At 32.3% G+C, this 24380-nt stretch overlaps 1 protein-coding gene across 2 annotated transcripts in view; it reads right to left on the bottom strand.

The window, feature by feature from the left end:
- TMEM135 (transmembrane protein 135) overlaps positions 1-24380 on the bottom strand; it is a 286760-nt gene that overhangs the window by 8088 nt on the left and 254292 nt on the right. For both annotated transcript variants that reach the window (XM_074304681.1, XM_074304682.1), the window contains exons 8-11: positions 17426-17572; positions 13398-13467; positions 7817-7984; positions 4105-4168 (exon numbers count right to left, since the gene is read on the bottom strand). In XM_074304681.1, coding sequence (XP_074160782.1) covers positions 4105-4168; positions 7817-7984; positions 13398-13467; positions 17426-17572 — 449 coding nt within the window. The remainder of the gene's footprint in view (positions 1-4104; positions 4169-7816; positions 7985-13397; positions 13468-17425; positions 17573-24380) is intronic.

Here is a 24380-nt window from a genome sequence, read left to right as displayed (position 1 = left end):
CCAAATACTATTGATATATCATAAAATCTACTTGAAATTAAAAAAAAAATTATCTTATTTTTGTACTGTCCACATTTCCAAGTATATCTTTCCTCCTTCCCATAACTAGAATTCTTTTGACTTGGGGCAAAGAATTAACAAATAAAGAAAATAAAAATGTCTGGTAAAATTAATCCAACATATCAACTGAGTCTGATGGTATCTGTATTTTTTCACTCCCATGGTCCTTCATTCCTGCAAAGAAACTGGGGAAGATGCACTTTCTCATTTCTTCTGAGTGGTAAAATTCATGTTTAATATTACAGTATTTTAGCATTTTTTCTATTTATGTTGTTGTAGTGATAATATATTTTTCACATGGATCTGTTTACCTAACTATGAATGAGTTGACAAAAGTTTTCTCTTGCTTATATATTATGTTAATATTCCATTACATTCATGTACTATAATTTGTTTAGCCATTCTCCAGTGGATGTACATCTACTTTGTTTCTCACATTTTGCTACCATAGAAAAAGTGTTGCTATGAATATTTTGGTATCTCTAAGACTTTAAGTTTTTGATCACCCTGGGATATAAATGTAGCATCAGTATTTTTGAATCAAAAGATCTGGACATTTTAATCACTCTCTTAACCCCAAACTGTTTTCCAAAGCAACTGGATCACTTTACAACTCTACCAACAGATCTGTCTTTCCAAAGCCTTTCCAAAATCAATTATTCACATTTGTTATCATCTTTGCTAATTTTCTGCTTATACAGTGAAGCCTCAGGATTATTTTGATTATTATATTATTAGTGATTTAGAATAATCTTTCCTAAATTTAATATGAGAATATAATTTCTTTAAGGACAGTTTGTTGAGGCAGGTTAGTGCTATAGTGGATATGCTGCAAGAAAAAGAGTCTAGATAACCTGAGCTCAAATTCAGCAGCTGAAATTTTCTTAGCTTTGTGACCCTGGGCAAGCCACATAATCTCTCTCAGTCTCAGTTTCTTCATTTGTAAAATGGAATCAATAAAAATACTTATCTTCCATAGCTACTGTAAGAAAAATGAGATATTTGTAAACTATTCTACAAACCAAAATGCCTTTCAAATGCTAGTTACTGTTACATTTATTTATTTAATGGGGAATAGTTCTTGGTCTAATATATTTGTCTTAGTTCCCTATCTTCTTTGAATAACATTTTTTTTGGATGCAAAGATTGTCTGCTTCTCTTCTCATTGTACTAGCATTAATTTTGTTCAAACAAAAAATTTTCAAATCCATACAACTGGAATAATTATAAATATTTATTATTTAAAGTTTAAATTATGTATTTTACCTACAATCATCTTTATCTCTTATTTAGTTGCAAATGTTCTCCCTAGCCAAACTAGAAAGGTACTTGATTTGGATCTTTTTTAGCATTTTTATGTTGTGAATTTTAATTCTGAAGTCACTATGATTTTGATTATAAATGATGTAAAGCATTAAAATTCTTATCAGAAAAAATTGTCCCCATGTTTTTGAAGAGAGTCTTGAATACAATTGTTTCTATTCTTTCATTGTCTAATGTCTAAGTCAGAGGAAGCTCTGACTTAATTTTCTATATTTTTTTAAAAGCAGCATCAAGCTGAGTGAAATGAGCAGAACCAGAAGATCACTATACACTTCAACAACAATACTGAATGAGGATGTATTCTGATGGTAATGGATATCTTCAACATAAAGAAGATCCAACTCACTTCCAGTTGATCAATGATGGACAGAGGTAACACTGGGAAGTAAATGTAAATTGTTAGCACTAATATCTGTCTGCCCAGGTTACATGTACCTTCGGAATCTAATGCTTATTGTGCAACAAGAAAATGGTATTTACACACATGTATCTAGGTCATATTGTAACACATGTAAAATGTATGGGATTGCCTGTCATCGGGGGGAGGCAGTAGAGGGAGGGAGGGGATAATTTGGAAAAATTAATACAAGGGATAATATTATAAAAAAATATATAATAAAAAAAAGCAGCATCAAATTGATTGTATGAATACTACTTTGTAATTTGAAGGCTAAAAGTGAGACTGGAGATCAACAGAGAAATTAGGAATGGATAAGCACATTTGACAGTCACCAGAACAAAAGTGATAACTGAATTCATGGGAATTAATGAGATCACTAAGTGAAAGAATACAAAAGGAGAAAGAAGAGAGTGCATGACAGTCCTGTGGTATACCCAGGATGAAGATGAACAGCAATTTTATTGATGTCCTCCAATATAAGACGGGAGTTGGGGAGAAGAGAAAGACTATGAGTTAGGAACCAAACTCTTTAAAAGGGAAGTGTCCTAGAAATAGGCAGACAATAGCTACCAGAATTTTGTTTGCATGGTTGATATGTATTGCAAAGGAGAGGATTGATGGTGGTAGAGAGTGTCTGGAAGTAGCAATGGGAACAAGGCAAATTCCAGTCCCTCACCTCAACCAATAAGTTGGTTAATTCATGAAAATAATGTCATTGCTCGAAAGGGCAGCATCAGAAGAAAACAAGGTTTCAGAGAGAACCAGAAAATGGAAAACACAGGAAAGTAAACGATTTATTATAAAAGCAAGATTGTTACCTAAAAAGCAGATGTTCTGGAGAGCACAGGGGAGAGTGTGTAGGTTCAGAGCATAGATTGAATTGAGACACATAGGAATGAAGGAGAAAATAAGAGAGAAGAGAAAGAGGATTTGAGTAATAACAACTGGGAGTTCCAAATCATTGGAAGTTTACTGATCATGAATAATGAGTTCAGGTGGATCATCAACATAATGAGGGGTTTGACATCAAGGTGGAATCTCGGAGTATCAGGCAGCCAGGCTGAGGGGAGGAGAGTTGCTGGAATGAGGTTTCTCTTTTCTCTGCTGGCAGGCTAGGTAGGAAATAGGTGGAAAGGCCAGGATTTGTTATGCTTGTAATGAAAAAGACAATTTTAATTAAAAAGAAACTAAGACTAACAACTACAAATTCTGAAGATGGATTAAAGAACTACAGAGGTTTAGCCTGCAGAAAAAAAAGTTAAGAGGGAATATAATACCTCTCCAAGTATTTGAAGGGCTGTCATGTGAAAGGGAGATTAGATATGTTTTGCTTGGCTCTAGGAAGCAGAAATAGAAACAAAGGATGGAAGTTGCAGAAAAACAACTTGACTCAATTAAAAGCAAGAGTTCCCCAAAGATTAGGAAGTGGAATGGAGTCATGAGATAGTGGCATTCCTATGACTGGAAGGTTTTGAGTGGACACTAATGACCATGGGTATAATATAAGCAATTCCTACTCAGGTATAGGATAAGTGAGATGATCTCTTCAGTTTTTTTTTTTTTTTTTGTTTTTGTTTTTTTTTAAACACCAATCTTCTTTGGACTTGTCTCTGGCCAAAAATGATAAAGCCTGAATAATACTTGTTACCATTAATGCCTGACTCACAGTCTGTTATAAAAAATACATGGCTCTGTGTGTGAGACTATCATATACATATATATGTGTATATGTATATATATATATATATATATATATATATATATATATATATATATATATATATATATATATATATATATATACACACACACACACACACACACACACGTGTGTGTGTGTGTGTGTGTGTGTGTATAGGGGAGAGGAAACAAGATATACAGATATGTATACATATATTTTTATGTACATATACATAATTTTTCTTAGAATATATACAATATAAAAACCTTAATATACTTTGATTTACTAGGAATAAGGCAACTAATTACTTCCTAAATAAATCCCCATTAAATTGAATAAAAATTATGTCTATATTGAAATGCTTTATTGAAAATATCCTTAAAAATAAGTTTTGTTTTTTTAATTATTTGAATGCCTAAGAAATATAAATTCTTACTAAAGAGAAATCATTATTGTTTATAGTTACAAAAGAAATGTTCTGAGAAAACTGACTATACTACAACTGATTATTATGATACTCTCTAAAACCTTGCATAATGTTGGGATTCATAAGGCTCATACCTATGCTCCTGTGTTTTTATTGTCACTTTCCCCACAGGTTGGTAAAATAAAAAGTATTAGTGTTTTATTGTTGCTTTACCAGCTATAATTGCATGTAGTTCATCATCCAGGTTTCTCACCCAGCGAAGGAAGCAACTAGTACCCTATATTAAGGGAAAAATATAATATTTTAGTGAATTTACATTTTTAAGTCAAGTTCATGGGGGGGAAAAAAACATTTTTAACTGATTCCAACTTCTAATAATGTAAAAAAATCAAAATAATTAGATAGTGGAAAAGTTATGAAGATGAATCAACATCTTAAGGCCATTAATCTGAATTAGCATATTAGCAAACTCCATAGAATGATTTTTATCATGGGTACAAATCTAACACACAACAAATAATATCAGACCCTATTATTTACTGTGGCTGGTTATATGAGAATTAACATGAAAATGCATTTAAGAAAATCCCTACATACCAATGTATGATTTGTATCACAAGATAATTGTAAATTTCAGGAAAAATTCATATATTCCTTCAGGAAGCATGAATCTTTTATTTATTTCCTGAGGCTTAACTTTCAGACTGCTGACAGAGAAAATATTAAGAAGTTACTCAAGGCAATGAGGGAAAAAGACTGAATGTGATCCACAATTCTTTTTTCAAGTCCATATATTTCTCATTATCAGATTATATAAGCATATAAAAAAGAATACAAAATAATATTTATATTTGGATATTACTATAGTGGTAGTCATTGCTGAAAATAAAATTCACTATCTTTTGAAAATGTATGTTAGAGTCTTAATAAATTAAGTCCCAAGCAATTTCAATATTATATTGAAAATAAATCAACACTGAAATGGTGACATAAGCAATTTATTTTTCTATAATAAAAAGGTATTAGGTCATAGAAAGCAAATAAAAAAAAAAGAAAAATAGAGTTTCAACAAGAAGTCTTTAATTGCCTCCATTTACAAAAGTATCACTTTATGAAGAATAAACTAATTTTACAATTACTTTAAATAAATATTGTAAATGCTTCCATTCTGTGATCTTTTAGACTACTTCTCTTCTCACTAAAAATACAAAGAAGTTGGTAGAAGACTTCAAGAAGTTGCCTTGAAAGTACAAATCAGTACTGACATAGTAAATCTTAAAGGATATGGAGAAATTAGTGCAATGGGAAAAAACCAAGCAACTTTCTGATACCACCAATCAAGAGCATGTTCAATTCAATCATTAAGTAGCTATTGAACTCTTCAAGTACTTAGTTAAATACTTTCACTAGAAAAAAAGCTAGAGAACAGCTGGGGTTTAAAGTATTCTGATAAAACATTTGCACATTATTAAGGAATAATACAAGAAGATCAATTCAAAACATCATAACTAATTATAGGTAAAATAATTAGAAATTCAAAACGGTGGAATGACACTGGACATTTAAATCAATGTAAGTGATTTTTATAGGCACTTGAAAAAGTGTTACTAAGGTGGGTAGGTGTTGGAAACATGAATTCAAAATAAAATGCCAATGAAGTTATATGGCAAGTATGAGGCAGATGATACTCCACATACAGTTAGTTCTTTTAATTTCATATATTTATGCTTTAGAGAATTACTTAAGTGTTTATTTTATTTCAACACCTTGTATTTTCCAGCATGTACCAAAATTATACCATTAGTCCAAAATATGAGGTTTAAATGTAAAATATGAGGTCAAGTATGAAGAGATTAATAAGGGCTTCTCAGAAGATATGAGTTCTTGAGGCCTATAATCCTATGTGGAAATGAAAAGTACATTTCACGATGGGGAATAGCATGAACACTGAAGCTCAAAAGAGTAGAAAATAAAAGATACCAGACTAACTAGATAACATGCACCCATTTTGGAGTAAATGTTTGATTTGTATGGCTATTTTACATACCTACATATAATGTAAAAATTTCTTGGGTCATGTAAAAATTTCTTAGATGAAAAAGAGTCACAAGGGGGAAAAGTTTACTTTTTTTTTTTTTTTCAAAGTAAAAATCATTCTTAGTTTAAGGGCTATGAGCTAGATTTGGCCCAGAGGCTGTAGTTTTTGTGTGTGTGTGTGTGTGTGTGTGTGTGTGTGTGTGTGTGTGTGTGTGTATAATATAGATAAATAGCTTACTCTCTTAGACTTTACAATACTGTGGCTTCTCAATAAATCCAGGCCATGCCAGGAAAATCCATTAAAAATATTTAATCTCTGAAAGCTAAGAGAAGCTAAAAGTTCAACTCTTAGAATTTTAAAGAAATTAGTACTAAAAACTTACACATTGGGGAACATACACTATAAAAATATGTTTATTATCAGCAAGTTGTCCCCATAACCATAATTCTAAATTTCTACAATGAAAATTCCTTTGGACTATTAGTGCTCAATAAATATACATTAGTGACTATGATATTAAATTACACTTTGGTTAAAGAATTGAATTTTTCTGAACATAAGACATTAGGAAGCCATTTTACTTAAACTGGAATGAATTATTTAGCTTTTATGTATTTTAGTTTCTAATAGTTGCAAAACTTTACATCTTCCTAACTTACAAGTGCAATTTAAGAGTAACCAGTAAAGGCTATTACAAAATGTAAAGCATCTAAATAAGCATTAAACAAGAACTATCATATGGTCATAATATGAACATCTTTTGAAGCACCATAATTATATAAGATGCAGGTAGCCATGGTAATTAAAAAAAAAAAAAAAATCAGCTACATATGACAGTGAAATGCACCATCTGCATTTTTTGGTAAAATTACTCTTCCCTGATTAAAAAGTAAGAGTAAAGAAGATAGTTTAGATGTGTGCTGGACAACAGAGGAAAATAGACAAATATGGCCATGAATACTTCACATTTGGGCATCTATAATGATAACATGAATCACAAGACAACAGCTGAAAAGAAATGTTTATAAGGATGTTCATGTCAAAAGTCTGTACTTCTAATTTCATAAAGTGGCGATGGTTTCCTACTATGGGCAGGCTTAAAAATGAAATCTTCTGCATTATTACTTTTAACAAAGTAGAAAATTATACATAATTGGAGATGATCCTTACCCTTGACCTAACATCTGCCAAATTCTGCACTCCCTTAAGGCAAATGAACTTACCTTTCATAAAAAAGTATTAGTAAAAAAAACCTTATATTTTCTGAAATCTGTAAGATCCCAGATTATCCATTCTAGAGTTGTTTAGAAGCTCAAACTCAAAAAATATAGACTGACTTTATTTAGCACCATTTTGCCTTTGATATTCTGAATAAAACATTTAAATGCTTTATTTTTATATTAAATGATTTATTTTAACAAATTATCATTGTCTACTGCAGAAAAGTTCTAATGGCTTTGTTAACAATTTAAGTGTTTTGATCATAGTTCCAATAAGTTATTGAAAGCTCTTAGTTAGTCATTAGATTCAGTAACTATTGATAGTCCTTAAGGATACTGAACACATACTCATATCTCCATCACCCAATATAACTTCAGAAAAAAAGTCTCCATTTTTGTTTAAAAATATTTGAAAGGGTATTGCTATATGGAAAAGATGGTGAAGTTAAGTCTGAAATATTTCTATGATATGAGCAAAAGTAAACTGCTTTTACACAATTGCTTAAAACTATAAAGAAAAAATTATAACCTAAATCACTAATTTCATCTCTACATTTGGATTTGGCAAAATTATTATGAACGCTTATGAAAAATTACATAATGGAGCTGCATTAATATACTTTGATGTTAACCACAGGCTTCACCTTCCCTTCTTTGAAAAACTTACCTTATATATACTAACAAAAGAGCCAAGAAAAGCTCCCAGTTGAAAATTTTCCTTGTTATAGAAGAGAGAAAGTAGCCGGGATGGTTGTGTAAATAAATGCCTGAATGCTGAGGGAATTCGAAGGCAGCATTGAATCAGGTAACCAACACTAAACATTCTGATGAAGCCCTAGGAAAAATGTGGAGAGAAGAGAAAGGGGGAAGAAATGTGATTTATAATCTGGTGTTCCTACTGTAATTTCACTGCATACGCTCTTTTGTCCTTACTACATTCTACCTTGTATTTGATTTACTTGTTTACTGTTATCTTCCCCTTACTGTTAACTTCTTAAAGATAAGAAATGTTTTGCTTTTCCATTTTTCTTTTCAGTTCAGTTTAACAAACATTAATTAAGAATCTACTATGTGGGGGACAGCTAGATGGCACAATGGATAGAGCAGCAGCCCTGAATTCAGGAGGACCCGAGTTCAAATCTGGTCTCAGACACTTAACACTTCCTAGCTGTCACTGTGACCCTGGGCAAGTCACTTAACCCCAGCCTCAGAAAAAAGGGAGGGGAAAAAAAAAAAAAAAAAGAATCTACTATGTGCTGGGTATCTTTGTATTCTTCCTAGTGCCTTGAACAAGGTTGGCATTAATTTAATATTTGTTGAATGTTAACAAAAAAATTAAATTAAAAATAAGCTCTTATAACCAAAACGCATCTCAAAATTCATATTTAAGGATGTCTGTAAAACTAAATCCTTCTTACCATTAATTTTTTTTTTTTTGCATTCAGCATTGAACATGAAGGCAAAAGGACTAATATGATGATACTGCCACTTCACAGCCATGTAAATTAAATTAAGTTCTGTGAACCTCAATTCTTTCCATTTCTTTTCACTTTAGAGAAATGTGGAGAAAACTTTGTAAACTATAAAGCACTACATAAATATAAACTTATTATTACTAAAGGAAAGACATTTTAGGTTGAATGAATGTATTTAGTACATCTATATTCTAATACATTCCTTGATACTTCTATAATTTACTGACTGGGACTCTGAATTTTTAAACTATTTGGTTTCAAAAAGAAAAGTGAGGGGAAAAACGCTCACCTAAGCACAAATGTGAAAACTCATATCCTCATAAAATCGAATATTTTAAAAAACTCAGAAAATAATAAAATCAACAACCCTGAATTATTGGAATGGGCAAGCATTCTTTTGACAGACAAGCAATGTTTACATTTTTAAAGACTATAGGACGGAATTTATAGCTAAATATGTCAGAACAAATTTATAGATGTAGAAACAATTATACATAATTTTTCTCTTACTGATCTAACACAAGAAGACAGCTTTATGGAACACTACTCAAATGAGATGTTGATGCCATAAAAAAATGATATATTTACAACCAACATTCCTCTACATTTCCTGTAAATGCTTATAGCCCCAAAGGGAATTAATTTGAAAAGAACCAGTATTTGCCAATTTTTTTTTTTTGTTTTCTGTGATTACAACTGAGGCCAAACTGATATACAATATCTAGAGAACAAAACTAAATGGTACAGGGAAGTTGCAAAAGTGTTCATGTACCATTTGATCATGTATCTTAATCCTAATTTCCTTTTTGATATAGAGTACTAGCAAATAGTGGATGTCGAATAAATGCTTTCTTTTTATTTAATCTAGCATCTACATCAATAGGATCACTTGCCTGGTAGGATGGTGTAGAAGAAAGAACAAATGGACTTGGAGTCAGGAGATGTAGATTCAAATTCCAGTTCTGCCACTTACACAACTAGTTTTGTGATCATGGACAAGTCATTTCATCTCTATGGACCTCAGTTTCCTTATCTGTAAAATGAGGATTATACTTGCACTACTTACTTCATAGGAATATAAAAAGGAAATCTTTTCTAAACTTTGAAGCAGTACAGAAATGAGAACCTACTTTAATGAATACTTGAAATTATGTGTGATCCATTTACTCAATGAGTAAAAGGAGGGATCTTCCTCTAGATCTCTTGACTATATAAATATATGGAAGCTATTCCTTGCCTATCCTCCAGTCTTGCCACACAACTGGGCAAGTTCCCTTTCTAGTTATATGTCTCTCTGATGACATTCTTAGTACAATTTCTCCCATATAATTGTAACTCCCAGAGTTATAATATAATTGGTCTACTTCATAAGATCATATGATCTCAAATCTACAGTTTTAAGGAATTTTAGGTGTTTTCCCCAATCGATTTACAGGTGAGGAAACTCATGGCCACCATGCATGGCATTTAACACCAATTCTTCATATTTAGTATTTCATGACACAGTAATACAGCATAATAAGAACACTGATTTTTAAAAGGCAAGCCTTTGTTTCAGGGAAAGAGGTTCACTCAGCATGTAATTTCCCTAAATCATTCAAAATTATCCTTCTTTCCTGGTTAGTTTTGCTTCAGATAAACATGCTATGAGAAGAGTTACCTAAACTGGCAATATAACCTACATATCACAGACTCTTCAGAAGCCATTTTGTATACACTCAGTTTTTCCATTGTATGTAGATCGAGTGAATTCTTAAGTCATTATGAATCTAATTTAAGAAACTGCAATGTTCTGGGACTTTATACAATAAACACAGTATCAACTCTTCCAATTAGGAAGGAGGTCCTTTACCACTTGAACTCTATTCAGTATTTCCTGGGCAAACACATAGGGAATCATTTCTCTAATTCTGTATCTCATTTGATAGTAAGACTGAGCGGGAGGGGGGGTGTCACTGAACAAAGTTTTCACTACCATATACTTCAAGCAATCTTGATAGTCAATGCAGTTATACTGCACTAAGAGAAGCAGAATTAACAGAAAGGATGGAGATGATTAGGAAATGGCAAAAACAGGTTTATTTTCTAAATTAAGGTTGCCTTTGGTTGCCATTTCATTTTGTTTGTCAAGAAGATTAAATGTTTATTGGCTGAGGAAATTTCTAAGCTCATTACCCCTTACCTTATATTATATATGTCAAAATTCCTTGGGTCTAAGTCAATGTTTGTTTTTTATCTATTTCCCATAATAAGAGTCAGTGTTAATAGCTCATACAAAGAGGAACCTTCTGATATTTTGATGGTCTATTGTGTATAGACTATCGAATAAGAAATGATTTCCAATATCAGTAGTAGTAAATAATATCAATTTCATTTCTTTTGGTGATATTTGGTGCTTACCATATCCAGCACCTTCTGACTTTGTTCTCAAAAATGTTATCAAGACGTAAAGGTAAAAAAGCTTCTATACAGTCTCTAAGCTTTTGGCAATTCTTAACTTTTATTCCTAAACTATGTTTACAAATACACAAATACGCACACACACATATATATGCATGTATATGTATTTTTTTATAGTCTTTCCCTTTCACTGATGTCACAGACTATGATTCTGTTCTATTTTTTATTTATTCTGTTCATGCAAGTCTGTCCATGTTTTTCTAAGATCATTTAGCTCATTATTTCTTGTAGTAAAATAATATTCCATCACAATTATGTACACCTTGTTCAATCACTCCCTAATTGACAGGCATCCCTGCAATTTCCTGTTCTTTGACATTACAAAGGGAATTGTTTAAATATTTTAGCATATATAGATTCTTTTCCCTTTCTCCTATCATCTTTGAAAATAAACTTTGTATTATTAGGTCAAAGGGTATAAGAAGCTTAAAAACTCTTTGGGCATAATTGCAGGTTGCTCTCCAAAAGAGCTGGATCAATTCACAACTCCAGCAATAATGAATTACAGTGTCTGGATTTTTCCACTTCTCCAATATTTGTCACTTTCCTCTTCAATCCCTTCCGCCAATCTGATAGGTATAAAATGATATCTCAAGGTTGTTTTCATTTGCATTTCTCTAATCAATAATGATTAAGAACTTTTCTTTTTTCATTTGAATATAAGTTGTTTGATTTTTTTCACAGAAAAACTGCCTGTTCATTTCCTTTGACCATTTGTCAATTGGGGAATCACAAGTATTCTTATAAATTTTACAAAGTTCTTTATATATTTGAGAGATGAGAACTATATTTGAGAAACTGTCTATAATTTATCACCCCACCCCTCTACTGATTTTCTGCTAATTTTTTGGTAATAATTGTGATGCCATTAAATATAAAAATTAATTTAGGTAAGATTGTCATTTTATTATATTGGCCCCTGCCTACCCCTGAACAATTACTATTTCTCCAATTATTTAAATTTGATTTTAAAACCCTACTATGATCCTGAGTCAAAAGGGAGAAAACATCTATATTTTCAACATTCTATATCAGAATGAGACTTGATGTCTTAGCAGGGAGCTCACAAATTAATAAGTAATAAATTTGAGCCCATGAAACAGCAAGAAGTACATTAAAAACATTGCTGTTTATAAAATAGTTTTTTCAAGCCACAGTATAATGCTAATTACCGCTCAGAAGGCCTCTTTTAAAGAGAAATAACCAAAAAATCATTCAAATTTATTTTTTAGGATCCTCTTGACTAGAATCATGTTGGATTTCCAGAATATAACCATTTTCCAGGAGCCAGCAACCTACATAGCTGCTTGCAAGGAGTTTTCTTTCACTACTTTAAAGTGGTATAAGAAATCTGTTTTTGAACAGTATCTCTACCACACTAAAGAACTTGAAAAATACTCAGTTATTATAATTACTAATCTTGCTCCTTCCCTATCTTTGGAGACTATACTCTATAAGTTGGTTTCAGCTTATATGTAGAATACTGCATAGAAAACCTAATGCCTAAATTCATAGAGGTCTACAATTTGAAATATAGAAAGACATGTTTCTTCTCACCTATAGAAAATCATGGGGGCTTTCCATTTATTAATTTACAAATCTTATTTATACCCTATGCTCAGAACTAGGTTGTATAAGAAAAAATAGTATCCGCAACATTTTGATGGGTTCTTAAAAATGTAAACTTTAAAAAGAGTCAAATCTGTTAAGAAAACCACCTCAAATTAAAAAAAAAAAAAAAATTGTAGCAGGTGGTACCACCTTGCCAAACTAATTCCAGTCAAAACAATCTCCTTCACAGAAGACAGTGCTTGAGAAGAAGGGCAGCAAATGTACCAAGCATATAAAGGAAAAGGGTAATTTGTGCCAGGGGACATAAAACAGTTCTCTTAGTATGTAGCAACTGTGGGCAATCTTCCATTGTCCCAGCCCCTTAAAAAAAAATCTAACAACTTTGCAAGTCCAAAGTCACACTCCAGGTATTGTGTTTAGGGTGGGGTTGTAATGGGGCTAAATTAATTACATTTTTCCCCTCTTTCCTGCTGACCCATCTTTTTTCTCCCATTCTCATGTCTTTTACTGATTTTAAATAAGCTCATCCTAATATTATGAATTGAATTAAAGATCTTCTAAAAGTACATTAAAAAAACCCCAATATATTTGTTATTTTCCTTTAGTTTCTACCTTTGCAAATCACATAAAAAGAAATAATAATCCTTAATATGTAAATATTATATTTTTCATTTACCTCTAATCTCATATTGTGTTAACTGATTTCCACTCACAATTACCACTGGTCTTTTATAGACTTACTTTTAAGCAGTAAGATATGCAGTTATCTTCATAGTGTTTGCAACACCTATGCCTTGGTCCGTGCTTGCATCTAAAATTGAACCCAAAAAAAAGCCAAACTAATTAAAGGTCCCAAGACTATAGGATCATAATATAAAGCTAGAATGGATCCCTGAGGCCTACTTCCTTTATTCAACAAATGAGTAATTTGGAGGCTCCTAAAGATTGAGTTAAGTGCCCAAAGTTTTAAAGGCAATAAATAATAAGCAACATAGCCAGGACTTGAACTTAGTTCACATGATTCTAATTTCACCACTCTTTTCAATTAGCTACACTGATTTGTAATGCAAGCATCAAAATTTATTAAAGAAAATAAGTAAAAATCCTCTACAAGTCCATTTATAAGATGTGCCTAAGAAAAGATGACTTGATTAAAAGTTTATTTTTTTTAAGTCAAATTTAATACAGGATAAAATTAGGAAGATATTTAACTGCAAAGGCTAAGATCTCTTTGTATTTGTCCTACAATATATAAAATAACTATCTGATTTCATTTTCTCAAAATTAGTTTAAATAAACTTTTACTCAAGTTAGAATCTACAAGTTCCTTGAAGGTAAACACTTATTTTTCATATTTGTATTTCCAGCACCTTGGGCCTGCAAAACGTTTAGTGAATTCAAAACACTCCAGAACCTAAGCTTGTTTCAACATTGTGGAAATAATAAATTTAATGGCAAACTAATATTTCAGTGTTTATGCTTCATGTTATTTGTATTATTTTCTAAAATGATTAATCAATAAGTTATTTGTTTTATTTGTGTTACCAAAACATATCCATTTCTATTATCAAAATCAGGACATTCAAAAGGGTTTTTATCCACTTACTTAGGTTTGGTCTATGTTAAGCACATTGACTCTTAAGTTATATAATTTCTCCAGAGTGAAAGGACAGAACCAGATGACAATATAATTGGGAAATGCCAAGCAAAATAAATTAAAATACAATATAAAATAGATAATCTGGTTGGTTTTCTAAGTCATGATGCTTCTAGGATCCTTTACTATTTGAGTTTGACATCACTGATGCATAGTATTGTTTTTCTAAATGATCCACATTTCACTTTTGAAGATGTATGATATGGTGAAAGCCCAGCTATGGGCAGAAATGATATCAGCTTTTTTGCCCCCCCAGGAGTAAAATAACACAGTTTACAAAGAATCAAAACCATGGATAACTCAAAGAGCAATGGAGAACTGCATAGGAGTAGGAATAAGGAAGCAATTTGGCTGCAACATAAAAACATTAATAAGAAAGGTGAAAGGATTTACTAAAGAACATATATTTATAAATACATCCATCCATCCATCCATCCATCCATATCTCTCTCTCTGTCTCTGTCTCTCCCCCCCCCACCTAAGTCCCCCACCCTCAATCTAGGTATTTCCCTCCCTCTCTGGAAATGCAAGCCTGAAAAAGTAGCCTAATCATAACAATGGAAAAGAGACACAAAATTAAAGAGTTTCATTGATGTTCAAAACTGAAGAAGGGCATATTTAGTTAGGTCCTCTGTGGAGGACCAATGGGGAAAACACAGCAAAAGTTGCATCGAATAAGGTTTGGAAGGATTATCATCTGAAATAATGGAGATTGTACCTATATCAGTGAGAATATGAAAATGCTGAGTTGGGCGAGTTCTGCAGAACAGTGCCTGAAATGTGCTGAATTTGACTGTTTATAGTCTTTCTTTACATAGAAAGAAAGAAGGCAACTGTTTGAGAAGGACCAGAATGAACTTTTTCTTTATGGTCTAAGTTAAATAAATTTATATATCTTTTGTGTGAAAAAGTAGAAAATGTTGTTTGTCTATTTCTGAGTATGTCCACATTTTTATAATTTGGAGCATACAGAAGAGATTTTTTTTTTTAAAACCATGATACACTGTATTTGCCAGGATTACTGTAAGATAATTTCATACAGGTTCTACAAATAAGGTGGCCAAGTATTTGTGGTTTATATGAAGTAAATTATATAATTTACATACTCAGCCAAATATTTTGGAAGTTTTGAATCATGTATTGTAAAGTATACTGGACATAAATCATCCATGAGGTTAGTTCATGTAGCCAAAATCATAATGAAAATATACTCAGGTTACAGGCATTTATATTGAATTACATTTGAAAGGAAACATATGGAAGAGAAACTTGATATAGCATTAGGATTAAACATCCAATATTTTTGTAAATACAGGAATAGATCATTTGGGAATTCTAAAGGAGGTTGGTTATCTGTGGCTGATTTTCAAACCATTCATTTTCTAACATTTAATGAAATTATATTGGAGGAGCTACTGTTCGAATCTTATTTTAATTACAGAATATGTTAGTTGCATGGGGTACTTAATCACAATAGACCAAAGAAACTTGAATTTTAAAATGTACTATTTTGAATATAAGTTCCAGGCCCCAATTAGTTAAGTTTTCATCTTGCGGTTTTTTGGGGGGGCGAGGGGGGAGAAAGGGAGGTAGAGGAATAGTTCACATTCCCAAATAATTGGCCTTTATAACTTCTTTTAGACTAGAATATTGGCAGCACTGCTGCATATTAACTCTTTCCTATTTGTGAAGATAAATTTCTGGGAAAACTCTGGTACTGGATTTCTTTCATTTTATTTACAAAATGTTATAGAAAGCTCTTTTTTCAGTTTAACCAAACAAGTATATAGAAATTTACACACTGCCTTTCATTAGGAAGAAGGGGTGGGATGAAGGCAGTGGCTCACATTCACTGTAACACTTATGTCATCAGCATGATATGAAAGATTGGATCTGGTGAAGCTGTGGAGATTAGGGTAAGGGCCAAGGGAAGAAGGAAACCTAACATCCCACAGCCACAAGGCATCATTCATAAAGACTTCTCTCCAAAATCCTCTTGGATTCTGCCGGCTGGTGATACTTTCCCGTCTGCCAATAACTTGATATTGACCATACCAGTTGGGTATTTAACCATTCTTCATCTTCGCAGTCAAACTGTTCACCACAATTTGAACTGATTTCTCACTTTCTCATTTTCTCCCTGGCATTCTCTTATCTTTTTGTTCTTACTCTGCCCTTCCTCACTGATTTTTCTTGTCTTTTTTTGTTTTAGAACATTTTTTTTTTCCCACTCTGACTAGGACTGCTTTAAAGCCTGAGTGTTTCAATCACTTCCCTCTCCCTAGTTTCCTTTGAAATAAATGAATACATCTTCAGATTTTTTCTTCTTTTGACCGGTCAGTTGGATAACACATAATATTTCTGGCCTTGTCTTTTAACTTTGTGGTTTCTCTCTTACCTACCCTCTTTTCTTCTTACTCTATTCCGATAGATTACTATGCTAAGATGAAGTGCTTCTTCTTGTTGGGTGTTCCAAGGTTTCTCTGCATAGGCCTCCCTCATTTCAATCCAAACGACTATCAATATTAATTTTATTTACAAATTTCCTAAACTTTATGTTGGTCATCTACATTCCTAAAGAGCAAGACTGACTTTTTCTTCTTTCTCTGAAAATCAAGATTACCTGCTTCACTTCCAAGGAGCTGAACATGTTCTTCTTCACAGAATAATCTTTATTAATTAAGATTGTCTTCTGGCGGTTTGTCTTCTTGAGTTACTAAAAATTTAATTTCTTTTTTGGTTTAGTTTTGTTCCCTTTTATGCATGGAATAATAAGTTAATGTATATCGATCTTTTTTTTTTCCCCTCCAATCTAATATATCTCAGTAGTTTTAAACTTACCTAGTTTTAATATCACAAAAATTTTAGTTTCAGGCTAATATGGTTCTGGAGATTTGTATATTATTCTATAAGATAGTTTTCAATTATGCAAAAGTTTATAAATATTTTTGTTTGTCATTATAAAAATTTCCTCATAAGTTTCTCCGCATTTAAAATGGTACATAATTATTATTATTTGAATGGAAAACAAAAACAATCCAACATTGGTCTTATTATCATATAAACAAAGTTGTTAGGATAAACAGTCAAATCATTTTTTAAAAGAACTCACATTGAATCCACAAGTTTCTTGACTAGAGTAATAATGTTCATTCTTCTTGATTTCTCCTCATGCATTTCTCTCTTTTGTTCCACTTTTGCATATGCTGCCTCTGGTGAATATGAATGTGTGGGAATTTCTTCCTTCCCTACAATGAATCTAAAGAAAAAGACAACATGTGGCATTTCTCACTTTTCAAGAAGATATGGGAATTTTACTTAGATGCAAATAAATTTCAGACAAACCTCTATCCATTTAAAATAATATTTTCATGATGTGTACATTTGATTTTCTATACAAATGTGAGTTAGTATTCAAGAAAAAAAACCTGGACAATAAAGTGTAATACAAAGGGCACTGGATTTAGAGCAGAAAATCTGGGCTGAAATCCCAACTTTGATGTAAAACAGCTGTGTGACCTTGGGTAAATCAATGATCACTCATGTGCTCAACTTCCTCATCTGTTAAATGGGGATTCACCTGATTTTTCCCTAGTCTCTTATAAGCCTCTTTGAAAATAAAAATACTGTACTTGGGAGAATTTTATAAGGGAAATATTTTTAAAGAAATTTTTAATTTTATAGGGAAACATAAATGTTATTAATTTTCAATATTCCAAAAGTATGAAAATGACCAAAATGCTCATCATAATTTCACAGAAACATCCATCCATATTCAATTCAACATACACACTCATTAAGCATACTGCTTAGTCTTGTTGGGTAGATGCAATACACAATTACATACTCATGTATGAAGCAGAAAATCATGCACTACAATAAGTATACATGGAGGAACTTAAGACTAAATATTATAAAATGTATGAATAGGAGAGAAGATCATTATCTATGAAATCACTTTATATTGAAGTAATCAATGTTTAAAGTCATCAGACATCTTAAAGTACTCCTAATAGGAACAGGTATATCAATTCTATTCTACTGGTCAACTGCAGTAAATTGTCTTTTACCTGAATTAACTACTTAGTACATGTGGATAGATTTTCCATTTCCTGCTCTAAATTACTATATAACATTTCTCTAATCTCTAGACTAGCTGCACTGCAGCAGTGGATCATGTGTATATGCATACAGAAAAGAAAAATTAAAACACACCAGGAATAAAAGGGAGAGGGGGGAAGCCTACATCTATTCTCATACAATTTTATGTGAACATCCTTATTGTTTTTAATTCCTCTAATCTGATTGAGATGGAATTTTTTTTCTATCCCAAAGTATGAATCCATAATTGTAATAACCTTAATATACATGTTGGTTTCTCTTCGAACAGCTTAATCTATTAGTTCATTAATCTTCAGTCCTTTCCAGTTCCTTCCTTGCTGTATACAAACAAGGTGAAATCTCCTCAGACTTAAAAAAAAAAAAAAAAAAAACACCTCACTAGATCGCACTATCCTTACTGGCTATCATTCTTGAACTATCCTTTCTTACCTAAATTATTTGAAAAGCTGTCTTTGCTCATTGCTTCTACTTCCTCTAATCTCACTTTTTTCTAAACACTCTAAACTACTCTCACCAAAAGAACTAATGAGCTAGAAACTGCCAAATCTAATGCCTTTTCACAATCCATCTTTCTCAATCTCTTTATCTATCAGCCTTTGACACTACTGACTCCCCTTCTTCCTCTAGTCTTCTGAACTTTCTCAAAACTGGTGTCTCTTGGTTTACCACCCTCTTAGTCTCCATTGCTGTGTCTGACTTTGATGCTTTTTTCTTTTGTTTTGTTTTCTTTTCTTTTCTTTTCTTTTCTTTTCTTTATACTTTGCTAGTAACCTAATTAGCTTCCATCTTTATGCAGATAATTCTCAGAGGTGGGTGTGGGTTCCTAACTATTCTGTGGAAGAGGGAGGGAAGAAGGAAGGAAGGGAGAGAAAGAGAGAAGGGAAGGGAGGAGGGAGAGGGAAAAGGGGAAGGAGGGAGAGGGAGAGAGAGGAAGAAGGGAAAAGAGAAGGGGAGGAAAAGGGGAGGGAGGGAGAAAGGAAGGGATGGAAAGGAGTGGGGAGAGAGAGAGAAAGGGAAGAAGAGGAAGTGGGAGGGAGAGAGGGAGAGGGAAGAAAAGAGGGAGAGGAATAGAAAGACAGAGACACAGAATCTGAATCACCTGAGCTCCAGTCCTATATCACCAGTTGTCTAATGGATATTTCTGTTTGGATGACCTATAGGTATCTCAATCTTTTCCCCAAAATCTATCCCTTTCTGAAAGTCCCTATTACTGTCAAGGGCATCATTATCTTCCTACTTGCCCAAGTTTATAATCTTGATGTCAACTTCAACTCTTCAAACTATGTGAATTGTCTTATCTGTTCACCAATTTCTAATACCTATTGCCATATTTATTTCCACAAATTTCTAAGACATGTGCTCCCTTTTCTACACTCACACAGCCATAACCCTCATTTAGGGGCATACCGATTCTTGCTTGGACTACTTGTTCTCTTTGCTACTAGTCCTTCCCCCTCTAATATATCCTCCACATAAGTGTCAATCATTTTCCTAAAGTGAAGGCCTGACCATGCTACCTCTATACTACATAAACTCCAGTGGCTCCATAGTACCTCTTGGATTAAAAATGAACTGTTTGCATCGCATTAAAAACTTCAAAACCTGATCTCTTTATTCTTTCCAATCTTCTTACACATTACTTCTCTTGATGCATTAAACCATCTCAGCATTTCTTACACATAACACTCCACTTCCTGTCTTAGGTCATTGCACTGCTTGTCTCCCAGATCTAGTACTTTCTCCTCGCCTCTAACTCTTGTAATCTCTGGTCTCCTTTAAGATTCAATTCAGGGGCCACTTTATACACAAGACCTTCTTTTTCCTTCCCCCCTCCACTAGCTGTTATATGTCTCTTCAAGGGCATCTCCTTTGTATATGTTTTGTATACACTCATACCTGTACTTGTGATTTCCTCAGGTATGATATATCTTCTGTGAAAGAAGGGAACATTTCATTTGTTTAAGTCTTGTCAGTGCTTCACATAATTTCTGTCACTGAACAATAAATACTTATTTATTGATAGTCTGATTGCCTCAGCTACTTCTAGGGAGCTATACTTTTACTAATTCCATCATTAGCAACTCTAAAATTTTCAAAATTTGAAAATTTTGCTACTTAAACTCAATTGAGTCAATTTAATCATTTTCTAAGACTTTTTTTGTTCCTTGATTGACTCTTTAACATACTCCACACAGTGGCTATTCTAAAACTTTTCAAATTCCCTTTACTAACTCTTCTACCCAACCAAGAGGTGCTTTTTCTTCTCCTTTACTGAGAAAAATAAGACCATTCACCATGAACTTAACTTTTCTCTCCCAATTCACATCTCAAAACACTTTTCTATTATCTTCAATTCTTTTCTTTACTAAAGTATCCCTTCTTGTTTCCAAGGCAACTTGTTTGTGTCTTGGTCCCACCTTATCTAGGAATTTCCCTTCTCTATCATATCTCCTTACCTAATCATCAATTTTTCTTTATTCACTGAATCCTTTCCTGCTATTAAAAAAAAATCAATCCAGGTCTCCTTCATCATTAAAACAGTTCATTTCACTTTCCAAAATCCTAAAGCTGTTATTGTCCAAAAAACATGTCTACTCGTTATATACATTTTCTCATCATTTTTTCCAAACATAATGTAGCTTCCATTCCCATAATCTATTGATACTGACATCTCATCTGTAAATTAAGTTGGAGACAGAAATGGCAAACCATTCCAGTACCTTTGCCAAGAAAAACCTCAAATGAGGTCACAAAAAGTCTGACAGGATTGAAAATTAGTGAATAACAACTATAATTATTGCTTAAATCTGATAGTCTTTTCTCAATATTTGACCTATTTTTCTCTCTGGGTTTTTTAATATTTTTCTCCACACCTTCCTTCTGGATGCTTCCTTGGCTTCCACATTATTATTATTATTATTATTTTTACATTTTAACCAATCTGGACTAATAGCTACCTCAACTCAATATTCCATCAATCATAGCTGTGCATTCACATACACTGTCACTCATCCCTGGAATGCACTCTCTTCCCTTATATTAGTTTATCTGCTTCTGCTCTTAAGATTTCCCCAACTATTAATACTGCATCTTCAAATTAAACTGTATTTATATATTTGTATGCATATCCTATCCCACTGCTGCAGAAGGATAAGCTTCTTGAGGGCAATAAATTTTTTTCTTTTCCTTTTTATCTTGAGTGACTAACACAGTAGTACCCTATAGACGAATAATACATACATACATATATATATATATATATATATATATATATATATATATATACACACACACACACACACACACACACACACACACACACACACACACACACACACAACAATTGCTCAGAAATAGTTAACACACGAATTTTCATTATTTAAAGAGAGTCATTAACAAGGTACCATTTAATTGATATGCTTGGGTATTTTTTTTTTAATTTATGCATTATAGACACAATAATCTCCTAACATCAATTACAAGAAATATAAAATATAATAAATAGTATTTTGGACATATCTTATTTGAAATTTAAATTCTTACTTTTTCATAGCCTTGGCACCTTGTCAAAAATATAGAATTCATCAGTATCAGGCCTATAGATTAGGTTGTTAAATGTCTAATCCTAACTTCTTTTTATTTACTTTAGTAGCAGTATTTTGGAAAATAATGACAACTTTTCCCTAAATCTAATAAAGTGTATGTGTGTATGTATGTTACGTGTGTGTATGGGTGCCTATGTAAGTACACATACATATGTATATGAAGGCATTTTTTCATTTAAAAAAATTGCTTTTAGATTGAAAAAAGCTAGTTTTTTAAGTATTGACCAACAACTTTTACTGGTCAATATAATCAGTGTATTTTGCTAATTACTAAAATAATTTTTAATTATTTCAGCTGAGATTCCTTGATATTTATTACTATATTTACTCAATATGTATCTTTACACTTCTAATACTCTAAGTCATAATATTGGTTCATAATTTTTTAACCTTAACTCTGGAAGAATGCTATTATTAATAATTATATAGTACATATTTATATCATGTGTTTGTAATCATAAAGAATGAAAGAGGTTATAACCAGATTTTTTATTTCAGATGATTTTTGGAAAGCAATGTATCCTACCTGTATTAACCCACATTATCCTTTGTCAAGGAAATTTTACAATAATAAATATGTCTGGCTTCAGTAATATTCCTATCACCATTTTACAAGCTTTATAACCATAAAGATAATGTATTTACAATGTGGAAAATATGAAATGAAATAACATTTGGTTAAGCTTTTTGTTTAATACAAAAAGCTTAACCAAATGTTATTTTATTTCATATTTTAATAGAGAAGTATACAATACAAATACACATAAACATAGAGATATTAACTTAATGAAATGTTAAGGATAAACAAAGCAATACTGGTAGAACAAAAGAAATTTGTCTAGAAGATTCTATCTCCTCTTGTGCAGGGAAAATTATATGGTAACATATGAAGAAAATTCAAAACAACAGCATTTCCTGGATCAGGAGATAGGATATGATTACTTTAAAAAAAAAATCAATATAGAGAACATAATATTTTGATTCTGTTCACAACACTACAGAGATAAAAGGGGATTAACTCAAAAGAAGGGTCTTGTTAAACTTCAAAAATGATTTTTTAAAAAACTGATCAACAGACTTCTCTGATAAATGTAGCAAGTAGAAGGACAATCTTGAGAACTTTTGACAAATACATCAGGTACTATAATCTTTCCCTAAAAATCCTTTACCTCTATATCTATCTAGATTTACTCTCATAGTAGCACCATGTTGCTAATCACTTTAAGCTCAAAACTTTAGAATTATGTGGCTCTTAATTCTTCATGAACAATGATATCCAACAAGTTTCCAAATTGCATGGATTTTTCTTTTGTTATGTCTCCTTATATCTTACCATTTCTTTTCAATCCCCTACTGTATCCTAATTGTGAACTTTTTTTTTTTCATTCCTAGTAAAAGGGAAAGTAGGATGATAAAGGGAGAAGGGAGAAATTAGGGACCAGAATAATTGGATTTCATTTTGGACATACTGAGTTTAAGATACAGTTGGAGATGTGAGATTGGAGATCAGCAGAGAGATGGTTAGATAATTGGACAGGATAGTTAGATTTGGGGATCATAGCATAGAGATGGTAATTAAATCCATGAAAGCTGATGATATTACTAAAAAAAAAAAGGGGGGGGGAGAAGAAAAGAAGGCTCAGTTCAGAACTCTGAAGGACATCTACAAATAGAGGTCATGATCTAGAAGATCCACAAAGACAAACAGAGGAGTGTCAGCTAGGTAGAAGAGCCAGGAGAGAATGATGTTCCAAAAATCTAGAGAGAAGAAAGGATCAATGAGGAAAGAGTGATCAAGTAAAAGGCTGCAAAGAGATAAAAGAAAAGACCATTGGATTTGGCAACTAAGAGATCATTAGTAATTTTAGAAAAAGCAATGATAAGTTTGAAAGACACTGTAAGAGGTTGAGAAAAGAGTAAGAGAGAAAATGGTGGTAGCTACTGTAGACAGCCTTTTTGAGGAAGTTGACTATAAAGAGCAGAAAATATATAAGATGCTAGTTAATTGCAATGGAAGGATCAAGTGAGGATTTTTTCAGGATAAGGAAATATGGGTATGTTTATAAATAATAAATCAGTCAGTAGAGAGAGAGAGATTGAAAATAAGCAAAAAGAGTGAGGATGACAGGGAGCAATCTACTGGAGGAGATAGGATGGAATGGGATCACTTGAACAAGCAGAGGGGTTAACCACGATAAAGAGTAAGGCTATTCTACCATGGTGGCAGAAGGCACATGAAAAGGTAGGACATGAAGAAGGGAGAAACAGCTTCAATGTTTTCTGTAAAATACAGGGCAAGATTTTCAGCTGAGAGAGTCAGGGGAAAGGAGAGATCTTGAG

This window comes from Sminthopsis crassicaudata, chromosome 3, assembly GCF_048593235.1.
Source record: "Sminthopsis crassicaudata isolate SCR6 chromosome 3, ASM4859323v1, whole genome shotgun sequence".
Classification (NCBI taxonomy): Eukaryota; Metazoa; Chordata; class Mammalia; order Dasyuromorphia; family Dasyuridae; genus Sminthopsis; species Sminthopsis crassicaudata.
Note: the sequence above shows the minus strand (reverse complement) of the source record. Positions and strands in the feature narration are given on the sequence as shown.